The sequence below is a fragment of the Strongylocentrotus purpuratus genome, unplaced genomic scaffold (genome assembly GCF_000002235.5).
Source record: "Strongylocentrotus purpuratus isolate Spur 01 unplaced genomic scaffold, Spur_5.0 spur5_scaffold_21, whole genome shotgun sequence".
NCBI classification, from domain to species: domain Eukaryota; kingdom Metazoa; phylum Echinodermata; class Echinoidea; order Camarodonta; family Strongylocentrotidae; genus Strongylocentrotus; species Strongylocentrotus purpuratus.
The window spans coordinates 89,451-117,157 of NW_022145607.1; the positions used below are offsets into that span (position 1 = coordinate 89,451).

General features: G+C 37.3%; 1 protein-coding gene across 1 annotated transcript in view; it reads left to right on the plus strand.

Moving 5' to 3' along the window:
* The window catches only part of LOC581367 (mannosyl-oligosaccharide 1,2-alpha-mannosidase IA), a 71,193-nt gene that overhangs the window by 23,343 nt on the left and 20,143 nt on the right, over window positions 1–27,707 (plus strand). Inside the window, exons 4-7 of the mRNA XM_030995477.1 lie at window positions 12,156–12,250; window positions 14,456–14,579; window positions 15,486–15,579; window positions 16,136–16,251. Of these exons, the coding sequence (XP_030851337.1) occupies window positions 12,156–12,250; window positions 14,456–14,579; window positions 15,486–15,579; window positions 16,136–16,251 (429 nt within the window). The remainder of the gene's footprint in view (window positions 1–12,155; window positions 12,251–14,455; window positions 14,580–15,485; window positions 15,580–16,135; window positions 16,252–27,707) is intronic.

A 27,707-nucleotide genomic window follows, 5' to 3' on the forward strand; every position in this document is an offset into this window, starting at 1 on the left:
CGGGCTTGTAATATTTTACTTTTACCTAACAATTTGATTGCCCTAGGACATTTGGGTGTTTTTGTGTGTGTACCCTTTAGTATATGTAGGCCTACATGTAGTTTCGCACAAATTAAGAAAAAGAGGTAGAGAAAGTAAAGCTGTAGTCATAACAGGAAAGCACGTCTTCTGTACATTTCCCATTACTATTATTGCTTGCTCAGCTCTACAGCTCTCTCTCTCCCTCTTTCTCTCTCTCTCTCCCTCTCTCTCCCCTCTCTCTCTCTCTCTCTCTCTGGTCCATTGACATTAGCAGTGCTTCTAGGTAATAGACAATTCTGTGATTGGAAATGTCAGATTTGGAGTCACGTCAAATCCTGCCTGTCTCCAACCAATACATATTGCCCCTGATTAATTATTTAAGGTTTATTTTTTGAAAGCTTGTGGGATAGGCTTTTTTCCTGCACAAATTGCTTGATGGCAATCTGTGCTGTATGAGAAAGACAATGCCAAGATACATCTTCCAAAAAGCATGAATACATGCAGACCGCTCATTCAGACCAGCAGAATTCATCGTATAGCTACTATAAATGCACATGTATTTACAATTCAATTCAATTCAATTCAAATGAACATTTATTTTCTTTCAAACAATACAATTTATAAGTAGGAACATAAATATAATTACCGAACTTGTTGATTATATACCAAAAGACGTTAAAAGACGGGAGTTACTGCTACCTTGTTTGGCGTTCAACAATAAGGGGATAGAGCAACGTCGATCTGGCGCTGCTCAGTGGCTGCCTGGCACACGATCAATTGGGCAAAAAGAATTTCCTTTTTCGGATTAATAAAATTTGGAGTGGACTTTAAAAAAAGATTTTTATTATTATTATCATTATTATATTTTCTACTCAAAATGTTTAACAAACTGATGTACATGAACATTTGTGTAACAAAACAACATTTTGAGCATTGTTTTAAAATAAATGAAAACTTGATGAAGAATTAAGTTAATTTTTAAATGATGTATTGTTAAAAAATCTTAAAATTATAGCTGATAGGGCATATTGCGAGTGCGCACCAAAGATTGACTACAGTACATACATGTACCTCTCAACAAATATATTAACGAATGTCAATTTACCTGTTCAAAAACCCTTTTTGGACGATGTCTCTTTTCTATACTTTTTTATACAAAGATGCCAACGAGTATGATAAAATAATAAAATACGATAATACGATATCGCCTCTTGAAAATACGACTTTTCGTCTTACTTTGCTTTACAATTTTCTCATTAAACATTTTACTTGTATTTGCACGTTCTTCTTACCAGTAAGACATTTTCTGACATTTTACTGGCCCGGTGCCAACAGACCAGTGGTAGTGTCAAGTTTTTGTGAAAATCTGATTCTTTAGGATATTCAGTCTTTTTTTGTGTGTCAAGAGGTTGGCAACTCTGCATACATTGTATAAACACATTTACGCCCATTTCACAGTTCTTTTTTCTTTTAATATGACATTTATTTAAGTACTGTATGTTTTTGTATAAATTTCCTCCCGTGTAAACAGGCTCTTATGAGTGTGGGACTTTGGACGTGTTATTGGTATGGGATGTGGTTTTGACAAATGACCTGCATATACATGTAGAGTTTATGAGAAATGTCTCCTTTCTTTCATCTACACAAACCAGTGTTGGTGTAAACATAGACCAATTATGCTAGGGAGTTGTGATATGATACCAGTCTGGATTGCAATCTACATGTTCATTGTAGATTGGTCGAAGGAGGATTAAATGGGAAGTCTATCAAATTCAGTTGATTTCAAGGGCTTTCTTGCAGAAGAGGATAAATGGTCAGTTGAGTAAAAAAAAAAAAAAGGGCGTTTTCTCAAAACTATGCTTGATTTTATTTATAAAACTTGGCAAAATAAATCATTGTGAATCTCAATACTTTGATTGTTTATCTCTTATTCTTCTATATTCCTTCTTTTGTATGATGAAGTTAACCCATTGCATGTAAGAATGTGGTGACTCAGTATACCACATGAGAATTAGATAATTCAATAGATAGTGGGTTATGTCAATCATTTACACATTCTAATTTCAAAAGAAGACTTGTAACCATTCCACGTTTTTCAGGGGGTGGGGATGGCTGCTTTAAATCTGTAAATATATACAATTTCCAAAGAATTATTTTTTTTCATATTTACTCTTGAAAATGTGCAAATAATTGTTTGCTACAATGTACATATACATTGATTATAGATGAAATTGAAAACATACTGAGTTTTTGCTACACAAAAATGAAATCTGTATCATGTACATGTATGCAAGTCACATTTACTTACATGTACATGATACAGACAATTCCACGAAGAAAGTGCATCAAAAGAATATATTTGAGATGAGTTTGCTTGACAACAGTGAGCCTGGCAACATTATGATGTGAGTAGATATGGTATTGTAGTGGAAAGTGAGTCAATCTATCATGTATATGTTTCAGCTGGCTTGCCTGAGTAAATATTGTAGCTGACTGCCAAAGTACCTCCCAAATGATGAGATGTACATGTACATGTATGTGTGTAGGGGGGGGGGGGGGGGGTGGATGAGAGATGGGATAGTAACACAAAAATGCAATTCATCTTGCAGTTGCACCTCATCATTTTCACTACCATTCGTCTCACCCTCATATTGTTTGTCTAGTTCCTCTCTCTCTCTCTCTCTCTCTCCCTCTCTCTCTCTCTCTCCCTCTCTCTCTCCCTCTCTCTCTCTCTCTCCCCCTCCCTCTCTCTCTCTCTCCCTCTATCTCTCTCTCCCCCTCCCTCTCTCTCTCTCCCACTCCCTCTCTCTCTCTCTCTCTCCCTCTCTGCCTCTCTCTCTCTCTCTCTCTCCCTCCCTGCCTCTCTCTCTCTCTCTCTCAAAAGTTCTTGAAAGCTCTGGATCAAAAAAAGAAAAATACACAGAGAATGTCACTTTTATTTATCAGAGCTCTACATGTCCCTTACTTGCCTGGATTAAAGACTACCTCTCAGACAGGACTCAAAAAGTTGCAGTAAACGGGAAAGAGTCGAGATCCATTCCTGTGACAAGCGGTATTCCGCAGGGAAGTGTGCTCGGACCAACATTGTTCAATGTCTTCATTAATGACCTGCCATCAACTGTTGACTCCCACATGAAGCTTTTTGCCGATGACACTAAGTTATACAGGACAGTGGACTCTAAAGCTGACTCAGAATTGCTACAGATGGATGTCAACACCGTAACAAACTGGTCCAATGTATGGCAATTGCCCTTTAACGAGAGTAAATGCAAAGTACTTCATTATGGAAGAAAGAACCAAGGTTTTGACTACACACTGGCTGCTGGTACAAATATATTTTCAGTTCCATCTGGTAATGAGGAAAGAGATTTGGGAGTGCTGTTTCAACAGGACCTGTCTTTCAGCACCCATGCAGCAGATGCTGCCAAGAGAGCCAACATTAAGTTAGGAATGATTAGAAGGTCGTTTTCAGCCTTGCAAAAGAAGGGGTTCCTTAGTCTCTACAAAACTATTATTCGACCAACACTAGAATACTGCAACTCTGTATGGTGCCCAATACTCAAGAGAGATGAAGACATACTAGAAAAAGTCCAGCAGAGGGCCACCAGACTTCTTCCTGAGCTGAGACAAAAAGCATACCCAGACAGACTTAGAGAACTACAACTTCCTACTTTGGCTTACAGAAGACAAAGAGCAGATCAGATACAGATATTCAAAATCCTGAGAGGCTTTGACAGAGTGAATCCTTCAATATTCTTCCAACTAGCAACTGGCTCAACAACAAGAGGCCATGATTTCAAGATTGTCAAACAACGTTTCAACACAAGACTTAGGCAGTATAGTTTCTCAATAAGGAGTGTAAATAATTGGAATGCTCTGCCTAAGGAAGTAGTCAATGCTACCACCATTAACCAATTCAAGTCATCCCTAGAAAGGTATTGGAGAAACAATCCAATTAAGTTTGAACCATACTTGAGACGGGATGCAACGGTAAAGAGGGACAAATAAGCCAAGCTTCCAGTCTCTACACCCAAGTATACCCAAGTAAGTAAGTAGTATGTATCCTGTGAACAGAAAGAATTGATCACATTGGGCATGTGCATCAGAATTGACTCTCAGTCTACCACTCATGATGCAATCATCATGTAAATAATGCAAATTCCATGCATGTGCATGTACCATCTGAATAATGTTTTCCTAATAAATACAACAGACAAACAAACAAACAAGATGCACAAAACTGCATTTATTTTGTCTGTTTATACCTTCCCAGTTTATGAGCATCAACTGGAGTAAATGTGGTCATACCATCATATCATCCAATTACTGGAGCTACTGGCCCGTACCTCAAAGGGCATCTGTTCTTCGGTGGAAGTATGAATTATGAGGGAGGAGAAGAGAGACGGGTTGGTCGGCCGGGTGTGGTGGTTATAGAAGGGAGATGAATTGAGGTGTTTATCAGTCATGCAGAACATTACTTCAGCTGAAATTGGTTAAAATTCTCGTTCTATTTCCTGCCTGAATGGGTTTATTTCAGTCTTTTTCAGATGATACACTGTTAGGTCAATGTATTTTACTTGTATGTATACTTGTCTGTTCAGAGCCAGAATCTATGGCTCATATCATGTGACCCTGTAACTACTGAATTATCTCATTCTCTTACAAATATAGTTCATGGATTAACACTGAACAGAGTTAAGTAGCCTGCATACGATACCTCTGATCAGATCGATGTGTTATGAATACTAACACTTCTCATCCTTTGAGTCTATTTTAGTGACTTGGAACAAGCATCATGCTTTTCATCCATTTACATGTACATGTAGGTAAAAAAAGATATGATGAAAAGTATTGGGGGTTAAGAAAACTTTAGACAGCAAACAGAAATACTTGTTCAGATTGAAAGTTGGTCCTAATGCTGCATGTGAGCAGTGAAGTTGAGATAGCATGAGAAATACAAACATTGCGATGTCATGCCACCTCATGCTGGAAACTAATTTTTTGGATGTTATGTCCAAAAGAGATTGATATCCTGTGTCTGTTTGAATAAGCATTCAGATTAACCAAACATTGTACACTGTGTTGATATGTACACGTACAGCTTGTTTAAAGGTATAGACCAGTTGTGGGATCGCCCCCCTCTCAAAAAACAAAATGGAAGCTCTTATTAATAATCATGTGAAAGAATATGTTTTGACTAATACGTGATGATACAAATTTTGCTGGGAAATCCCCTACTAATTGATGTATTTGGCAAACTATCATATCGATCTGGCCTGGATAGATATTGCCAATACACTTCAACATTGAACTTTTGGGCATATATTTCTGCTTTTTTGCAAATTTAGGTTGAAGTGTTGCCATCTAAACCTCTAAAGGCAATATTTAAACAATATTGAATAGATATTTTGCACCCAAACCCTTGAACCGCAATATACCTTTAACCTTGTACTAGTATACAATTATGCTATTATAGATTATCTGTGATCAAAGTATTCATTTATACTTGTATAAAATTTTAAAATTACCTCTGTGACAGTCACCTGCATATGTTAGCAAACTAAAATTTTCCAATAATAGCTCTGATGTTGGGAGAATAATAAGTTAACATCTTCATAAGACAGCATGGGGGAGAAGATGATAGCATTACAAGTGTGTGTATTTTCACTATAGGAGTTTATTCTCCTGATACATTCTCTCCTCACCCCTCCTCCCCCCCCCCCCCCCCCCCCCCCCCTCCTCTCTCTCTCTCTCTCTCTCTCTGCCATTATGTCTCCCCACCCTCTCTTTGGCAGTCTTTCTCTATATATCTTGAATTCCCTTTGCCACTTATACTGTCACCATAATACTTTTATTTGGGGATGGGGTGTTGTTCTACATCTTCACGTACAACCGAATCTCATCAAAGCGAAATCAATAGGAGCCTCAAGTTGTGTACATGTTCTTGTCTTTCACCACTGTCTTTCTTGCAATTAGTAACTGATAATGTCCATGACATGTTACTCTGTCATTCCTCTCCACTTTGATCATCAGTCATCATGTTCTAAGCTGTATTCAATGGCTTTAATAGTGAGTTTGAGAGCAGCTTGGATATCCAAACAAGTGTTGTATTGTTTCAATTGTTTGGAGTTAATTATAATAATAATAATATTGAGTACCAAAGCTCTGACATCATAATTTTTTATTTTATAGAATTTCTCAATGTAAACTTCATTTTCTGAAAGAGCATCAAGAATAATATCCAAATTTGGAAAACCAATTGAATATGAAGTATTTGCTGAGATATGACCATCTGAATAAATAGTGTTCCCATAGAAAATCTATTTATTCAGATGGTCATATCTCAGCCAATACTTAACATATTCAATTGGTTTTCGATATTTATCCATTATTTTTTATGCTCTTCCAGAAAATGAAGTTCAAATAGATAAATTCTAAAAATAGTTTTTTGATGACGTCAACCTTCACTACTCCATTGGATATTTCTAAAGCGTACATATCGACAAACCAAGGTGCTCAAGGTGCTCCAATATTAGCCCTGCTTTGCTAGGCTAACGATTTTGGTGCTCCCAGCTTTCAAGGAATTCCTTCCTACCCGATACCCATTTAACACCTCCCCTTGGAGAGTAGAAAATGTAGATTAATGTGTTGCCAAAGGACATCTAAGTGCCACATCAGGACTCTAACTGTTTAACCGTGTGATCCACAGTCGGAAGATGTATATCCACTGGAGCACGACGCCTTGACAGTTGACCTGTCTTAATACAACCTTACTGACTGAAGTGTTATTGCAGTTGATGTACAAATAGAGTGCATGTACATTTAGTTGTAATTTTAAAGTTCCTTTTTATCGCAAATGTGTTTCTTTCAAAATGGACGTTTTCCTATAAGACGTTGGATTTATTTTGTGTTTTGTATATTATTATTATTATAGTTCATCTAAAAATTTAGAGAATAGACCCTTTTGAGTCAACCATTTGTGTAAAATTGACATTTTAGTCATTTTTGTGTTGGACCAAATGGGATCTACAGTGTACATGTAGTTGTCCGCCACTACTGATACATCACAGAGACATTACCCTTTCAGCTGATTTAAAGAGCCTATTTAAAGAACCTATATGTATATTGATTAAAACTTTCACAAATTCATAACTTTCTCTTTTTTGTTGGTTTCATTCAAGCTTTCACCAGTCTGCTTCTTTGATTATTCTGATTTATTTTAGAGTAGTTTGCTATCAAGCTTTGTTTTCACGTTAATTACAGCTTAGCCATCTTCATGTATATGCTTAAATGCTTACTTCATGCAAGCTTGGATACATTGAATGTGTTTGTCTGTTTGGAGCTACAGTTTTAACAATTATACATGTTAATGCCTTTCTCGCTCTAAACATGATTGGGACAATATCTTGATAATTCTTCTCTAATACAACACAAATTATGTTCCTTCAAGTTAGAAGATACAACCTTTGATGTCAGAACGTAGTTCAATGTTGCAGTGGCAATCTTGGTAGCAATTGTTTTACACTAGCCAATTGGCATTACATTTCTTCAGGAAGATAGTGGAGTTTGAACATGGCTTCAGACAGAGAAGATTGGATGGGAGTGAGCTACTGTCTGATGTGAAGCCTTGATGAGAAGCCTTGATGCCAGTCAGTCACTTAATGCTAGAAGGGCCCTCAACTAGAATCCATAGAGAAGTTGCTTGCCTATCAAGCTACATCATGTCTGGAAGGCATCACCTCTTCATCAATGTCTCTGGTTACAAGTAGGCCTTGAGCTCCAGCCAGGCCAGGCCAGGCCAGGCCAGACGAGATGACCTCAGAAGACATGCCACTCAAAGGTCTGAGCCCTCATTCATCTAGACTACACGCACAATAGTGAGGTCCCCATGACAGACAGTACAGCTACTTTTTAAGTTGAGGTCGCTATTTTAAACTTAAGGAACCTGGCGGACACACTCATGATTACAAAAGTTTAAGTTAACTCAAAGTTACAAACCAAGTCAGATCTTAAGGTTAACGTGGTAACTTTGAGCAGCTGGAGGGGAGGGGGGGGGGGGGGGGGTCCTCACTCAAAGATATGTACCGTGCAGACACAATTAATTTTGAGGCTACGCCAGCTTGTAGTTAAAATGAATACTCATTGTTTTGGTCCCGTGTAAACTAATGCCTTGTCATTCTTTGGTCTTGTTTGAACATAACTATTGGCTCTGTATTGTAATGTACATGAGCTGTGCTATGGCTTCTTAATTCATTCGGTTTCATTTGGGGATATTTTTCTTCTTCCCTCAATATACTTGCACGTATACCAGTACCGTTACATGAAAGTGATCAAACTTGGTACATGTACATGGTGTGTACAAATGACTAATTGATGTGACCTACAAGATGGAAATCATTATACATGTTCATTTACATTTCGGCTACAAAACATTCATGTGGTTGATTGTTATTAAATGTACATACATAAAATGCACTTAACTGAATATTTGATATTGTCATAATTACTGAGGCAATAGAAGTTTGACCACAAAATAACGTTACGAGCAGTCAGTAAAATCATAAATTGAAAGGACTTTCTTTCCTGTAACTTGAGATGCATGTATCGATCTCCAAGTTTCCCTTCCATGTTCTTGTTAAAAGCCTAGAGCTTAACTAATGGAAGAATGTAATGATAGTGTGTAGCAGAGAATCTTCTCATCAATTTGTCATGTAACAATCTACAAGATTGCGTATTCTGCCATTGTCAAGGTCGGTGAATATACCCATCGATAGTGTTATTATGGTTTGTTGGTACTCATTGTGTTGTGCACAATCCCTGTATGTGGAAGTGCATGATAGGATGACAGGCGCTGCTAGAGGGGCAATGAGAAATCATTGGCTATGGGAACATGAGTGTCCTGGCAGCTGGGCTAAAGGCATGCATAATTTTGTGAGTGCTTGTGGTTAAATATGCATGTGTAGCTAGACGAGTAGAAATCAATAGAAAGCATGCGTGGATGAACTCCGCGCGGCCGGACCCTGCCTGAAGACCATCCAGGGTGTCTCTCTCTCTGCCATAGTTTACCCCAGCCCCAGCTCTTCTCTTTGTAGCCATTCCTCAGAAAGCTAGGATCCCACTCAGATCTCAAACTGTATCAGTTTTCTGTTCTGGTCTGTTATCCACAAATTTCTTTCTGTCGTTCTTGTTCTTCTATTAAAGCTCATGGAATAATTCCACTGTTTTCTGAATATTATACCATACTTCTCCAACTTCTATAAAACCTTAGGTAAACAGTAAATATTGACTGCGCATGAGGATTGATGCGGGTGGAAATTATCACTCCCTCAATGGTGTTCATACTGTCCTTCTATCACTCCAAGGCAAAGCATACATTGTATGAGGTATATAATGGTGTTCATATCGTCCTTCTATCACGCTGAGGCAGAGCATACATTGTATGAGGTATATAATGGTGTTCATACCATCCTTCTATCACCCCAAGGCAAAGCATACATTGTATGAGGTATATAATGGTGTTCATACCATCCTTCTATCACCACAAGGCAAAGCATACATTGTATGAGGTATATAACGGTGTTCATACTGTCCTTTTATCACCACAAGGCAAAGCATACATTGTATGAGGTATATAATGGTGTTCATACCATCCTTCTATCACCACAAGGCAAAGCATACATTGTATGAGGTATATAATGGTGTTCATACCATCCTTCTATCACCCCAAGGCAAAGCATACATTGTATGAGGTATATAACGGTGTTCATACTGTCCTTTTATCACCCCGAGGCAGAGCATACATTGTATGAGGTATATAACGGTGTTCATACCATCCTTCTATCACCACAAGGCAAAGCATACATTGTATGAGGTATATAATGGTGTTCATACCGTCCTTCTATCACCACAAGGCAAAGCATACATTGTATGAGGTATATAATGGTGTTCATACTGTCCTTTTATCACCCCGAGGCAGAGCATACATTGTATGAGGTATATAATGGTGTTCATACCATCCTTCTATCACCCCAAGGCAAAGCATACATTGTATGAGGTATATAATGATGTTCATACCGTCCTTCTATCACCCCAAGGCAAAGCATACATTGTATGAGGTATATAATGGTGTTCATACCATCCTTCTATCACCCCAAGGCAAAGCATACATTGTATGAGGTATATAATGATGTTCATACCGTCCTTCTATCACCCCAAGGCAAAGCATACATTGTATGAGGTATATAATGGTGTTCATACTGTCCTTTTATCACCCCGAGGCAGAGCATACATTGTATGAGGTATATAATGGTGTTCATACCATCCTTCTATCACCCCAAGGCAAAGCATACATTGTATGAGGTATATAATGGTGTTCATACTGTCCTTTAATCACCCCGAGGCAGAGCATACATTGTATGAGGTATATAATGGTGTTCATACCATCCTTCCTTTCACCCCGAGGCAGAGCATACATTGTATGAGGTATATAATGATGTTCATACCGTCCTTCTATCACCCCAAGGCAAAGCATACATTGTATGAGGTATATAATGGTGTTCATACTGTCCTTTTATCACCCCGAGGCAGAGCATACATTGTATGAGGTATATAATGGTGTTCATACCATCCTTCTATCACCCCAAGGCAAAGCATACATTGTATGAGGTATATAATGGTGTTCATACCATCCTTCTATCACCCCAAGGCAAAGCATACATTGTATGAGGTATATAATGGTGTTCATACCATCCTTCTATCACCCCAAGGCAAAGCATACATTGTATGAGGTATATAATGGTGTTCATACTGTCCTTTTATCACCCCGAGGCAGAGCATACATTGTATGAGGTATATAATGGTGTTCATACCATCCTTCCTTTCACCCCGAGGCAGAGCATACATTGTATGAGGTATATAATGGTGTTCATACCATCCTTCTATCACCCCAAGGCAAAGCATACATTCTATGAGGTATATAATGGTGTTCATACCATCCTTCTATCACCCCAAGGCAAAGCATACATTGTATGAGGTATATAATGATGTTCATACCGTCCTTCTATCACCCCAAGGCAAAGCATACATTGTATGAGGTATATAATGGTGTTCATACCATCCTTCTATCACCCCAAGGCAAAGCATACATTGTATGAGGTATATAATGATGTTCATACCGTCCTTCTATCACCCCAAGGCAAAGCATACATTGTATGAGGTATATAATGGTGTTCATACTGTCCTTTTATCACCCGAGGCAGAGCATACATTGTATGAGGTATATAATGGTGTTCATACCATCCTTCTATCACCCCAAGGCAAAGCATACATTGTATGAGGTATATAATGGTGTTCATACCATCCTTCTATCACCCCAAGGCTGAGCATACATTGTATGAGGTATATAATGGTGTTCATACCATCCTTCTATCACCCCGAGGCAGAGCATACATTGTATGAGGTATATAATGGTGTTCATACCATCCTTCTATCACCCCGAGGCAGAGCATACATTGTATGAGGTATATAACGGTGTTCATACCATCCTTCCTTTCACCCCGAGGCAGAGCATACATTCTATGAGGTATATAACGGTGTTCATACCATCCTTCTATCACCCCAAGGCAAAGCATACATTGTATGAGGTATATAATGGTGTTCATACCGTCCTTCCATCACCCTGAGGCAGAGCATACATTGTATGAGATTTATAATTGGTGTTCATACCGTCCTTCTATCACCCCGAGGCAAAGCATACATCGTATGAGGTACATGTATATAAATTAAAATAGAAACAATTGAGGTGAATATGCAATGCTATGGTTGAACCTTTTTTGACAAGGGTATTTTCCTCAGGAATGATCCTCACCATTTTCATTGTTTTCTTCTTTCATACATATAAAGCTCTTTAATATTACTAATGTTTGTAAGTTCTGCACCATTATTACCCCCGGTTTTAACCAAGATATTCAGAGCCAAAAGGGCTTTAACCCTATTAAAGTATATTGGTTAACGCACTTCTAGCTCTAAACAGATCATATTCACGATGTATGTATGTTTAAATATCTGAATTTGTGATTTGAACTTTTGCATAAATTTCATACTTATTTTCTTTTCTTTTATATATTTGTATACAGGTGTACAAACAGAAAGCTATTCAGATTGCTGATAAACTATTACCTGCCTTCAACACTCCAACAGGAATACCTTTTGGTCTGGTCAACCTGAAAACGTGAGTAAAGGGGACTTTTACCCTGCGTTCAGTTTTCCAGAATTCATTGAATAAATATATAAGAGTTGTATACATGTAGCTATAAGATACCTATTTAATTTTTTCCCTAGCTTGAACGTTTTATAAAGAAACATTTAACAAAATGTTTGTATAACTAAACATCTTATAGCGAAATGCCTGATTGAGCATCCTTAAAATTGGAAAACTCAATAAAGAATCAGCATCCTGCTCTAGTGTTAATGTCGTGTCTTACACAAATGGTGAAACTGGGCCAGGCTCATTGTCAGTGGGCACTGCTGATTGGCCAGGCTCATCGTCAGTGGGCACTGCTGATTGGCCAGGGTCATCATCAATGGGCACTGCTGATTGGCCAGGCTCATCATCAGTGGGCACTGCTGATTGGCCAGGGTCATCATCAGTGGGCACTGCTGATTGGCCAAGCTCATCATCAGTGGGCACTGTTAATTGGCCAGGCTCATCATCAGTGGGCACTGCGGATTGGCCAGGCTCATCATCAGTGGGCACTGCTGATTGGCCAGGCTCATCACCAGTGGGCACTGCTGATTGCCTAGGCTCATCATCAGTGGGCACTGCTGATTGGCCAGGCTCATCATCAGTGGGCACTGCTGATTGGCTAGGCTCATCATCAGTGGGCACTGCTGATTGGCCAGGCTCATCGTCAGTGGGCACTGCTGATTGGCCAGCTCTAATGTCATCTCACCTCTTCAAAATTAGTTTCTTTATACAATGCTGTTTTCTAGTCTCTGTGCTCCTCTGGCTATAGCCAGGGTAATAATAAATGTGACTCGGAATAGAATTGTCTAGATAGATGGCGCTATAGAAATGCCTATTATTATTATTATTATTATTATTATTATTATACAATGATTCTCTATACCAGGTTTTTTTTACATGAGTTTGGTATAAATTTACTTTATTCTGAAGAGTTTATTAAAGGTTTTGTTGGTCACATTCCAATTTCTTTTCAGTATTTTAGATATCAGCCATTAATGTACTTCTCAACATCAAAACAACTTTGACAAAATCACTTTCTCAGTTTCTCAAACTGTCACATGTTTGGTTTCAAAAGATAATTATATTAAACTTTGCAGAAATACATTTGATTGGCATGTAAGCAGATATTTCATTTAGAAACCAGTAAGACTTTCTAACTGGACAGTATTTGGACGTTGGTATATTTGCATTTGTACCCCATGCCACAATTTTTTCCAGCTCTCAATTGCTTCATCTATTAAGCTAAAAGGGGTGTAGATTTCATAGAATGTGGCCTAGGATGGATGGTAGCCCCCAGTCATATCTTAACATCTATACAGACAGACACGTGCTAGTACACACCATCTCTGTAACTCCATACTCCCAACCATATCAACTGTCATACCAACTGTCATACCAAATATTAATCCCAGCCAAAATATTCTACGTCAGATTTTGCAGCAGCAGGCATTCTTGGGTTGTCTTCAATATCTTGTGGGCAAATAATATAACAGGTAAACACAAGACAAACGTCTTACATGCATTGGACACACCTGTTATTGGAAGCCAAACATTTTGTTTTTTAAAAACTTTATTAGTAGATCTACGAAACAAATGATAAAGGTGGTCTATGCATAAGCAGTAGTTAAGGTGGTTGTTTATTTAATAGACATACATGTTGGGATTAGTTTATACTCAACACTGCTTACATAAATTGATCAATAATCTATTGAGTTTTTTGTGCATATGGAGTTCAATAATGTCTATTGGATCCTTGAAAGTTTTATTTGCTTTTCGGAAAAGGGAAGACAGAACGGTTTACAACCATACTACTATATGAAACTGTTGGATTCAATGATATTGAATGCAAAACAATGTAGAAGTACAATTGCAAAATCTTAAATTGATTTTACCAAAAACATTAGAAATAATCATTTAAAACAAATAAAAACCTCTTTACCTTGACAATTTCCTTTCAAAATTGTTCAATATTTTTTACCATTGATAGATCATCATTGCGCTCAATAAATCTTTCTTTATTATTATTATTATTATCATTATGAAATTCTATCACAGAAGAAATGATACACCTTTATTTTATTTTATTCTTTTAATTACATGTTACCCAACAAATTGTTAATGGAAGTAAGACTCTTTGATGATATGAGTTACTCATGATATTTGATGTAAAAATGTCCTTTGCTTTCACAGTGGGAGTGCAAGAAATTGGGGATGGGCATCAGGCGGCTCTTCCATTCTCTCAGAGTTTGGCTCCCTCCACCTGGAATTTACTTATCTCTCGGAGATCAGCCAAGACCCTAAATACAAGCAGAAGGTATGTATTTTATTTATTTATTTATTTTATTTCCAGGTAAGATGAGAACATACAAAACATCACAAGGTTGACAAAATGATAAAACATTAACCTAATGATATTTAGCACCAGCCAATGCCTGAGGGTCACCTAAAAGAATTTAAAAATTCTGTCTAGATGCTCTCCACATTGGCTGGTGCATACATGAAACAAAATATAAAGATACGGTCAACATAATTTATAAATGAATGTGTAACTAAAATTAACCCTCATATTAGTCACATGTGAGGGAGATGTGAGGGAGATGTGAGGGAGATCAGGGGGGCAAGGAATATGAGCCCCTCCCCCTCCTTTACTTGCCAAGTTTATCAGATACTTGTGAAGATGTGCTTCTCTGTCCAAAGTATCCTTGTTATTATACCAATGAGAATTTTCCTGTGAATAGGTTGTACGGTGAGGCAAGGAACATGTACCCCTCTACTCAAAGAATCTTTGAACCACTACTGGGCAGTTTACTTCTCAAAGCACTTTATGCAGAGCTCTCAGAGATCTCTATCAGAGAGTTCTATTAGAAAGCTATCTCAGGAGGGATGTACAAGTCAGGCTTTTAGTATTGGCTTGAGGGAACTCTGACAAAAAATATTCTTTACAAAACGCACACTTATTGGAAACCAAAAATTGAGATTTATTTGCATGGGAAGCTGTGAAATAAGTTCCCTAAAAAAGACTGAATTTTAGATGCCAAAAAATGAGTAATTTCAATAAATAAATTTTTGTGTGAATAATCAAAAATTAGAATGTTATAAATATTGAAAGGTTCTTTCCACAAATACCTCACAATCAATGACTGAGAAATATTTGAGAAATATTAAACTTTCTTTGTTCTTTTGAAGAAGTAGAAATGATCTGTTTACATATTTTCTACAGGTGGACAAGATTCGACAAGTCTTGAAGGATGTGAAAAGAGCTGATGGTCTCTACCCAAATTTCCTCAACCCGAAGACTGGAAAATGGGGACAGAGTATGTATCCAAGTGAAAATAATGTGGTGTATGAAATTGGGTGTTTGTAAGGGCAAGCCAAGTATCACATAATGTTCATTAATTTTGTTTTGCAATACAATTTCTATTTCTACATGGAAGCAGTTCACACATCCATGCATCTCATTGTTTATCGCTGTAGGCAACCTACAGTAGAGTAGAAAAAACAAATGCATACATGTATGCAATTTGCAAAGTACCCTCTTTTTAATGGAACAATGAATTTTATATGCATCATTTTATAACGTTATACATTGTGTACAACGCAAGTGAATAACACAGAATTTTTTACCACCAGTCTTGAATTTAAAAGAAACCTCACTATTCAGGCTTTTAACCGTCTTCCGGCTTGAATTATCAACTCAACTTAGAAAAAGAAGAAAAAAACAAATGAGGGGGAATTAGTTATTTTGATTATTGGTTCATATATTCAGTTGTATCTGATTTGTTATCTTGGTGGGGTGTTTGATATTGTATCTGTTTTGTTTTGTTGAGCAAGTCTGAAATTGTATCTGTTCTGGTTTGTTTTATTGTGCAGTGCACGTCTCCTTGGGGGCCCTAGGAGACAGCTTCTATGAATATCTTCTCAAGTCTTACATCATGTCAGGAGGTAAAGACCAAGAAGGAAAACAGATGTACTTCAGTGCTCTAGAGGTAAGTCATCTCATGTATTCCTCAGTCTCCTTTCTACTTCTGACTTGTGATTCAGATGGCAAGAAGTTCTGCAGTGCTTTGGGTTTTGTTCGCTTGTGTCTGACATTCATGAATATTTGAAGAAATGATGATTGACATGAATAGACTGAGAGCGCAGACCTTGGTTTCTCATAGATTAGAATTGTGGACTTGAGGTGGGGTCATAACACCATGTAACTCAACATCTAGACATTTGTTTTCTTTTTTCCCATTGTTTTATGGTTAGGGACTGATTTAATTTCCTGATAAGATTTTGTAACACTTATGTGCAAAAATAAGGATGAATTGGCCTTTATGAAGTAATGAATGTTTTTCCTCTCCAGACAATAAAGGATTTTGTAGTTACAAGGTGTTATCAACCCACTGAAGATATGTTTGCTAAGTGTAGATACAGGTATAGTGTCATGTGAGGGACCTACAATGTATATCTCAGAGATGATATCCCATGTCTTGAAGTTCACATATATTTTGTGCTGAGAGGGAGAGAGAGAGGGGGAGAGAGAGGGAGAGAGAGGGAGAGAAAGAGAGACACAGATGGAGAGACACAGACAGATGAAGAGAGACAAAAAGATCCCCAAATATGTAGCCCTCTTTTCCACCATCATTAAACCATCCCCCATCCCAATAGTGTATGAAGGTTCAATATTGAGACAGTAAAACTAAAATATAAAGTATACAAATAAAAAGAAATGACTACAGTGTGGTTAATGTTCCTCCCAGATTTGAAATCGCTGATTTTTTTACTTCGATGAAAGTCTCATCGGTAAACGGAGCCCTGTATTGATCTGTTTGAATTATCTCAAAAAATTTGCATTTGAAATGAGTTATATAAATATTTGCCAAGTTGAGCTACATGTACATGTATGGTATGCTGGATTGATTCAACTTTTGTTTACATTGTGCCAAGATGTACACTTGAAGTGCTTCTCCCATCCTCCTAGTGCCCTTTATTCTCAGATACGTATCATACTTGTCTTGAAATGTCTTCATGTGTTATTCATGTGTGTGTGCTGACTACCTTATGTGTTTGTCTGTTTGATGAGGTAAAGGTTTCCCAGGTCATCTCTGAAATATGAACCATTTAGAAAGGAAAGACGAGATCTACATGCATGTCTTCAGAGGGTCCTTTCATATTAAAGGTTACATCTACATGTACAGTACATGTACATCTCTTGTTTCCTCTCTCATGTAAAACGGTTTTTATTAAATCCTCATTTGGGGTCTTGTTTCACCCTGTACTCAGAGATCATTCCTATGGAGAAATACGTATTGTGAAATTGGTAAAGCTATAGAATCATTGCTAAAAAAGATGGGTAGTTTTCCAATTCTGAACTGGGGTTGAACATAGGTAACTGTGAGTCTATCAGAACATCCCTAAATCAAGTGGTACCTCATTTACTGTGGTTCTTAGGAAAAGTATGAAAGTTTGATTTTCTTGTGAGTAAAGTCCATGTTAGGACAGATGTATGTTTCTCATTGCCTCTCCAATCATTATCTTGTATGTAAGTCCAGACCATGCAGTTAGCTGGAGTTAGCTCTCTGTTCTTCCAGAAGAAAAATAGCCACACCTGTGTGCCCTCATATGCTTCAAATTTTAAACTTATCCCTTCACTTTTGGTATTGACATATTAACAGAGCCATATGCTGTATGTCTAAGACGTAAATGTACTTAAGGCTATCGCTCTTATGAGGCTGCGCCCATTTATATGGCATCAAGTTAAAACAGGTCTGCGATCTTATTTCTCGGGTGCGCTGGCAAGCAAATATATATATATATATATATTATGCCATAAGGAGCACTTTTGTTAACTTTAGGGACACTATCAGAGTGTCTGTAAGTATTTCTTGATTTATGGGGTGCAGAATCACATGTCAGGTGTGGTTTGAAAGAGATATGGAGTAAGTGAATGATTTTATGATTGGAAGTGATGTAAGTCATCTAGTCTAGTTTCAAGACATTTACAAAGATTTATTGCGAGCATCTATTACATTGACTTTTGGTAAGGTATTACACAAAGATAGCTTGAACCATCTGGATGTTTTCCTTGTCTTGTCAATTATGTTTGGTTATGCCTGAGACAAACACGCATAATCTCCATCTTTCATGCATTCGCGAGCATCTTACTCCACAGGCCACCAAGCAGGTAGTTCATGCTCTTGTCACTTCGAGATTGGACTTATATAAGTACACTCCACGGATTACCTGACTTGCAAATTAGACGTCTGCAGAAGGTTCAGAACTCGGCAGCACGCCTCATCACTGGTTCTAAATCCTCGGATCACATTACACCAGTACTCAAACAATTGTACTGGCTCCCAGTGAGACAGAGGCTAGACGACAAACTACTATCCTTGATATTCAAAATCAAGTCAAATCAGGCTCTTAGCTACATGATGGAGATGGTAGAATTGAGGAAGCCTTCGAGACGTCTCCGCTCGGGAAATGTTGACCAGTACAAAGTACCACGGTGTAAAAGATCATGGGGTGATAGGTCATTTTGCGTTGCTGCCCCATTTGCATGGAATGCATTACCCTTGGACTTGAGGTTAAGCTCATCAATTAGAACCTTTCAACAAAAATTGAAGACCTTGTTGATGAATAAGGCGTAGGCTACTGTTAGTGTTAGGATTATTATTTGAGTTAGAATATTTTGTATTAATTTTTGTTATTAGTACATGTAGTATATCTGTAGTTATGTTGACCATTTGTCGCCTTTTCATTTTGTAATATAATTTGTTGAATTTTGATTAATGACCATATTCTTGTAATGTATTTGATTTGTTGACTATATTCTTGTAATGTATTTGATTTGTTGTCCATATTCTTGTAATGTATTTGATTTCTTGACCATATTCTTATAATGTATTTGATTTGTTGATCTGTGCGCCAAGTGTGCCATTACATGTATGTTGGCAGAGTTGTGCGCAATATAAATCTAGAATTATTATTATTATTTTGGCAAGGGGTTGGAACCTAGGACCTTTTGTATAGGAGGACTTTGATCAGTTGAGGACAAGGTCAGTTGTATGTTATACATGTATCTAGTCAAACTTCATTTGACAATTTGATACAGATCTATCAAATTTCCTGGCAATATTGCCCTTCTTTGGAGATTGTGTTTGACTTGTATGCAAAACTCTCTAGATATTTGTATGTGAATGTGCAATTACACCTGCAGTGATATGGTGACACATGAAACTTGTCTTTTTAAACATTCATGGTTATTTTAGAGCTTCACTTGTTTAATAAATGAGCTGTGTGTAAAGAGTGGTTGGTGTCAAGCAAGCTACATTACACTTCAACAAAGAGTGGCCCATTTATTTGTTTCCTCGCTTTGCCATCTCAGTCAGCGAGTCTTCTTTAGTTTAGATTGCCTTTTGACGGTGTTTATGTACTGTTGTTGAAGAATCTAAGAATGTACATGTATGTACCTGGCTTGATTCAAGTAGTTTGAGGTTGAAATTAAGCACAGATACTTGAGAGGTGATAACTACTTGAAGATCTACACAAAGATGAAGTACACTCAGTGTCAGCTCGAGATGAAACAAAAGTTTTCTGACATTTGCTCCCACATTTTCTTCATAATTTTCTTCATAATTTTGTATGAAGATGTAAGGTAATGTCGTCTGCTGCATACAGGTTTTTGGTTAGGTTTTAAGGGTAGGTTAGGGTATCATGCTGGGTTAGGAATTAGGCCTGTTTATAACTTATAAACATGGAGAGATTATCTACTGAGCATAGGTTGTGTGGTCATTGTGAAAACTCAGCACTTATATGTATTTAGGAGGGTAGACTTATGAAATCAGAATCTTGTGCTATATGTCAAGTATTGGATTGTTATCAGAAATCAGGGTTAATTAGTTATTCCTTATTTACCGTATAGGGTAGGCCTATCATTATCATAATAATGGTCCGTTTTCACTCAAACTTTCGGATTATCTTTAAAGGTAATACAAAGTTTTGGGAAATTTTGAAAATTTGGTAGATAGTGAATCTTTACAATTTTGATATATTTGAATGCCCCTGTGGATGTATTATAATCACTAAAAAAATTAGCCCCTAAAACACTTCTGTTTTCGAGAAAAATTGAATATAAAAATTTAGCATACGCTTCCAATATGTTAATTTGAACCAAATTCATGACCCCATACCAAAACTTTGTAATACCTTTAATTGTACATCTAGCATTGAAGTCACTACCTTAGCACCATTTTCTCTCATCTGAACAATGCTACATTGCCCTTCATGCTCTAAACAGATACATGTAGGTGCCTCACACGGTGCTCCAACATGATACTGTATGCTCTCATGACATTTGCTTGGTTTACTTTATCAAAGATGAAGGGTATTAAAGTATTACAAAGTTTTGGTATGAGGTCATGAACATATTGGAAGCATATGCGTTCCTACAGTATTCATTGATCGTTGTCGCGGTTGAAATCGAGTCTAAAGTTATGAAATTATAAATAATAAACTCTTTATGTCGTATAGCTCCCTCTCAAGGTCAAGATATTAATTTAGCTATGAAACAATGTTTAATGACTAAAATCGACCTATTACCTATTCCCGTTTGGAAATTATATATCACAATTACATATTCTGAGATTAAAATGGTAGCAGCTACCATTGTACGGCCATATAGGCGTCATTTGAAATTTATCTAAATTTACTGGGAGCACCAGTAAATTTGTATATTCAATTTTTCTCGAAAACAGAAGTGTTTTAGGGGCTAATATTTTTAGTGCTTATAATACATCCACAGGGGCATCCAAATATATCAAAATTGTAAATATTCACTATCCACCCAATTTTCAAATTTACCAAAACTTTGTATTACTTTTAAAGGGTGAAGGTTGCAATTTGGTTTTAGGTGAGGATTGGGTTAGTATTGTGGTCCAGAGTTGAAATCATGAATGTGGTGAGTGTATGGTAATGTCTGCTGAGTAGATGTAACCAGAGCATGTGAAGTACAACCACCACAAGCAAAGAATATGATTCACTGCATGTGCTAGCTGCCTCTGGTTCTTTAAACTCCTTAGAAATGTTTCAGCTTGTGAGTCCTGGTTCTTTTTTTTCTTGATTTATTATATTGAAACTTTCACTTTGATATTAGTTATTTTGTAAAGTATATGGTGGAATCAGTTTCATTAACTTTGATTGATTGCTAGATGACATTCTTTTCATAAAATAGTTTTGGTTTCTGCTGCTTAAGTGCTCCCATCAAAAGTGTTGAGAAGGCAATGAAAATAAATCTTACTAGTCTCTATATCTCCATCGCTTGGATTATTTTAATACATGACTTGATGGACATTGAAAACAGAAATAAAGTGGCAAATGTGTTGATGAAAAAAAGCCTGTTTCAACATTTCGTTTATTGTCACAGCATATTGTGAACCAACTCACTTTAATGTTACATTGAGCTCAAATGCAATTGTAATGAGGAAGTTAACAGTTACTACCCAGCAGTGTAGGTTCACTCAGTTATAGATAGACTGTTTAGACTATTAAGAGAGATTATACGTTTAAAGAAACGTATAAAGAATCAGCGTATAGCCAAAGAAGCACACAGACTAGAAAACAACATTGTATAAAGAATCAGTGTATAGCCAAAGAAGCACACAGACTAGAAAACAACATTGTATAAAGAATCAGCGTATAGCCAAAGAAGCACACAGACTAGAAAACAACATTGTATAAAGAAACAGTGTATAGCCAAAGAAGCACACAGACTAGAAAACAACATTGTATAAAGAATCAGTGTATAGCCAAAGAAGCACACAGACTAGAAAACAACATTGTATAAAGAATCAGCGTATAGCCAAAGAAGCACACAGACTAGAAAAGAACATTGTATAAAGAATCAGTGTATAGCCAAAGAAGCACACAGACTAGCAAACAACATTGTATAAAGAAACAGTGTATAGCCAAAGAAGCACACAGACTAGCAAACAACATTGTATAAAGAATCAGTGTATAGCCAAAGAAGCACACAGACTAGAAAACAACATTGTATAAAGAATCAGTGTATAGCCAAAGAAGCACACAGACTAGAAAAGAACATTGTATAAAGAATCAGTGTATAGCCAAAGAAGCACACAGACTAGCAAACAACATTGTATAAAGAATCAGTGTATAGCCAAAGAAGCACACAGACTAGCAAACAACATTGTATAAAGAAACAGTGTATAGCCAAAGAAGCACACAGACTAGCAAACAACATTGTATAAAGAATCAGTGTATAGCCAAAGAAGCACACAGACTAGAAAACAACATTGTATAAAGAATCAGTGTATAGCCAAAGAAGCACACAGACTAGAAAAGAACATTGTATAAAGAATCAGTGTATAGCCAAAGAAGCACACAGACTAGCAAACAACATTGTATAAAGAATCAGTGTATAGCCAAAGAAGCACACAGACTAGAAAACAACATTGTATAAAGAATCAGTGTATAGCCAAAGAAGCACACAGACTAGCAAACAACATTGTATAAAGAATCAGTGTATAGCCAAAGAAGCACACAGACTAGAAAAGAACATTGTATAAAGAATCAGCGTATAGCCAAAGAAGCACACAGACTAGAAAACAAAATTGTATAAAGAATCAGTGTATAGCCAAAGAAGCACACAGACTAGAAAACAACATTGTATAAAGAATCAGTGTATAGCCAAAGAAGCACACAGACTAGAAAACAACATTGTATAAAGAATCAGTGTATAGCCAAAGAAGCACACAGACTAGAAAACAACATTGTATAAAGAATCAGTGTATAGCCAAAGAAGCACACAGACTAGAAAACAACATTGTATAAAGAATCAGCGTATAGCCAAAGAAGCACACAGACTAGAAAACAACATTGTATAAAGAATCAGCGTATAGCCAAAGAAGCACACAGACTAGAAAACAACATTGTATAAAGAATCAGTGTATAGCCAAAGAAGCACACAGACTAGAAAAGAACATTGTATAAAGAAACAATGTATAGCCAAAGAAGCACACAGACTAGAAAACAACATTGTATAAAGAATCAGTGTATAGCCAAAGAAGCACACAGACTAGAAAACAACATTGTATAAAGAATCAGCGTATAGCCAAAGAAGCACACAGACTAGAAAAGAACATTGTATAAAGAATCAGTGTATAGCCAAAGAAGCACACAGACTAGAAAACAACATTGTATAAAGAATCAGCGTATAGCCAAAGAAGCACACAGACTAGAAAACAACATTGTATAAAGAATCAGTGTATAGCCAAAGAAGCACACAGACTAGAAAAGAACATTGTATAAAGAATCAGTGTATAGCCAAAGAAGCACACAGACTAGCAAAGAACATTGTATAAAGAATCAGTGTATAGCCAAAGAAGCACACAGACTAGAAAACAACATTGTATAAAGAATCAGTGTATAGCCAAAGAAGCACACAGACTAGAAAACAACATTGTATAAAGAATCAGTGTATAGCCAAAGAAGCACACAGACTAGAAAACAACATTGTATAAAGAATCAGTGTATAGCCAAAGAAGCACACAGACTAGAAAACAACATTGTATAAAGAAACAATTTTTGAAGAGGTCAGTTGACCTGACAGCTTGCCAATCAGCAGTGCATGCTCAACCAGTTATACCTCCCACGATATGACATTCACACTAGAGCTATACCCTGGTATGTTATTGAGGTTTCAATTGAAATGATGCTCAAAACATACATTTTGCTGTACAATATTTTGTTATAGGATGTTTCACTGTACGATGTCCAGACTAGGAAAAAGGTATTAACTTTAATTGTATACATGTACGATTGCTGTATCACAGGGTTAAAGCTATGGTTAAAGACAAAGAGTGAATTCTATTATATACCCTTGACCAATATCACATAACCTTTTATCCATTGCCCTCCTAAGCAAGACATGGTTAGGTAATCCTAATAGGAAGCAACAGGACAACTATCGATGGCCCTCAAAATCCTCAAATCAGTCCATGTAGCGAAGCGCCCTACACAACCTTCAATTATTGATTAATCAGGCGAACTCAGTATTACATCATGGCTCTAGTCATCTATCGTAGGAAAAGGCCAAAGGCATGGGGGGGGGGGGGTCCCCCTTTCACATATGGAAACAACATTGAATATATCGAGTCAAAAGATAACTGTCTAGCTAATACATGTAGATAGAGAATATAATTTTGTTTATCGACTGCGGTGATACATCAACAAGTATTTACGGTGTGCCTAATTAGCACTTACAATACAATAGCATCACTTTGTAGGAGATTCCCAGATCAGTATAGTAAACAAATATACCATGCACTGAGAGGCTCTAGTTGAAATTATGGATCGAGGTGGCAGGAATAGCACTATTTTCTGAGGGGCGTAGCCTCGAAGAAAATGGTGCTATTTCTGTCGCCGAGGAATCCATAATTTCACTAGTGGCTTGAAATAGTGCATGATAGTGCACTATACCATGAATGACTTCACGGTTACATCGTAGCAATGTTATGTTGGGTCACGTGATGCTCTGGTGACCAATCACTGAACAGGATTTCATTGATCAAAAAGATAAATATAATTATTGTATAGTGCATGTTAATGTCATTGAGAGATGTTATCATGTTTGTGAGGGATGTGTTGTGTATGTACAGTACGTGTTGGAACTGCAGAGCTAAAATATACTTGCCCCATTCAAGTTTGATGATGAAACAACAATAAAGGCTTCTATAAGAAGGTATAAGTATGGTTCCTTCTGTTCAAAGTTATCAGTGTGATAAAGATTGTTCTGTGAAATGTCTATGATATAAAAATCCTTGTCCAGATCAGTGTTGTGAAGGGCCTTTGGGTAGGCCCACGTCTGTGAACAATTCCTCCAGTGTGAAAGGGTTCTTTGTGTTATATTAATTGTAGTTTGGTTGTGATAGTGCAAGGAAAGATGTAGTTTGATGAGGGAGGTGGTAGGGAAACCTTCCTGGTTTGATCATGCTTGATTGGGAGATGTTCTCTGTCATGTTTGATGATGATCTTATTGGATTATGATGAAGAAACCATAATAAGAGACCAGCGGCCTCAGTCCAATATGGCCTCCCAACCCTTGTACTCATTATACCCTGCCTGCCAGCCTGCCTCAAGGCATGTTCTCTATTTACTCACAGCAGATAGCACAGCAAAGAAATAAATATTCTACTTCTCTGTCATCTCCAATGTATTCTTTATTATTCCGATCCTCAGCAGTTTTGATACTACTATCTAATACAATCATCTTTGCATCTCAGCCTTTACCAACATGATGTGACCATCAAGTCTCTATGGTGCTGAGGACAAGGTTGTTTTGTCTTGTAAATACCGGTGTGATAATACTTGTGATACACTCATACTGATAATCCTCCATTCAATTTATCCAGCTTGAGCAGTTATTAAAGGGATTCGGTAACTTTGTCTCAGATTCTGAAAAAATATTCTGGATTTAGCTCATGATGTAATGATAATTATAAACCTTTAGGTCAGTCAGGAACCCCGTGACTTTTACAAGCCGATCGCCTGTCTGATTATCAAGATATTTATGATTGGAATTACAAATTTTGAAAACCGTTCGCCTGACGGTTTTCATAACACTACAGTCTATTGGGGAAAACGAGTATGGTAAAACCGGTCACTCAAAGATTTTTACTTTTTTGAGGCACTTCTTGATCATTTTGAAGCGCAATTTTTTTTAGGGCTTCAATATTACATCATATCACAGACACTGATAACACGTAGGGCCGTGTATCTCAGATTTAACATTGTTAAACGATCCCTTTAATCTTCTTTAAGTTCATATATATGCTACTTTTCACTACACGTACATGTATGTTTGATATCTGAATTATGGTATATGCCTTTATTGGTAGGTGAATGCATTCACATTGCCTGGTCCTTTGCCTTTATTGGTAGGTGAATGCATTCACATTGCCTGGTCCTTTGCCTTTATTGGTAGGTGAATGCATTCACATTGCCTGGTCCTATGCCTTTATTGGTAGGTGAATGCATTCACATTGCCTGGTCCTATGCCTTTATTGGTAGGTGAATGCATTCACATTGCCTGGTCCTATGCCTTGATTGGTAGGTGAATGCATTCACATTGCCTGGTCCTATGCCTTTATTGGTAGGTGAATGCATTCACATTGCCTGGTTCTTTGCCTTTATTGGTAGGTGAATGCATTCACATTGCCTGGTCCTTTGCCTTTATTGGTAGGTGAATGCATTCACATTGCCTGGTCCTTTGCCTTTATTGGTAGGTGAATGCATTCACATTGCCTGGTCCTATGCCTTTATTGGTAGGTGAATGCATTCACATTGCCTGGTCCTATGCCTTTATTGGTAGGTGAATGCATTCACAATGCCTGGTCCTATGCCTTTATTGGTAGGTGAATGCATTCACATTGCCTGGTCCTATGCCTTTATTGGTAGGTGAATGCATTCACATTGCCTGGTCCTATGCCTTTATTGGTAGGTGAATGCATTCACATTGCCTGGTCCTATGCCTTTATTGGTAGGTGAATGCATTCACATTGCCTGGTCCTATGCCTTTATTGGTAGGTGAATGCATTCACATTGCCTGGTCCTTTGCCTTTTAGCCTTGTTCCTTCCTTGCCCTTTTCTATTTTCCTATCTTTAGTTCTGGAAAGAGGAAATTTTCCCTGAGATTTTCCCCCAATCAATTTGATGAAACGACGATGCTGTATTTACATCACATTCCTCAATCCCTGTCAGCAAACACAAATCAATTTGAAGAAGAATGTTCTCACTGTCCAGAGAAGATTACTCCATGTACTTCAAAGTGTGTATCACAGAGGTATATCAGTGTGGTGCACATCCCCTTTTTCATTTATATTGTCCTATATAATTGCACTTTGCTTGCCTAAGCTCACACCTAGAATGAGTTGCACTTTGTAAGGAGGTGAGAGATGATGTGAAGGATGGATGCCTCCTCAATAGGCAGCTAATATTTGCAGAGCTCATCTCTCCTCTCTCTCTCTCTCTCTCTCTCTCTCATCCTCTTAGCATCTTACTGACTCACCTATCTTAGACCCTCCTTGAATGCACATCCACCATTCCCTCTATATTTGCGCTCATCGTTTGTTCCATTATCTCCTTGGTGTCCTCCTAATCAAAGGACAAATATTCAGTTCTCTTTTCTCGATTTCAGCCTTAATAAGGCTTGAATAATTTCTTATGTTTGTCCAATTTGGATGTAGGATGGTATAAATGGATCGGTCCCAGGTAAAGCCATGTGCCTTGATTTTGAAATACATAAGAGTTACACTGAATGCGTCTCTTTGTCTTTGATGATAAACTGAATACATGTTATTATACATATTGTGATAACAAACTTAGACGAGGTATAAAATACATGTATGTTGGATGGACAGAAGTAGCCAAAGTCCAATAT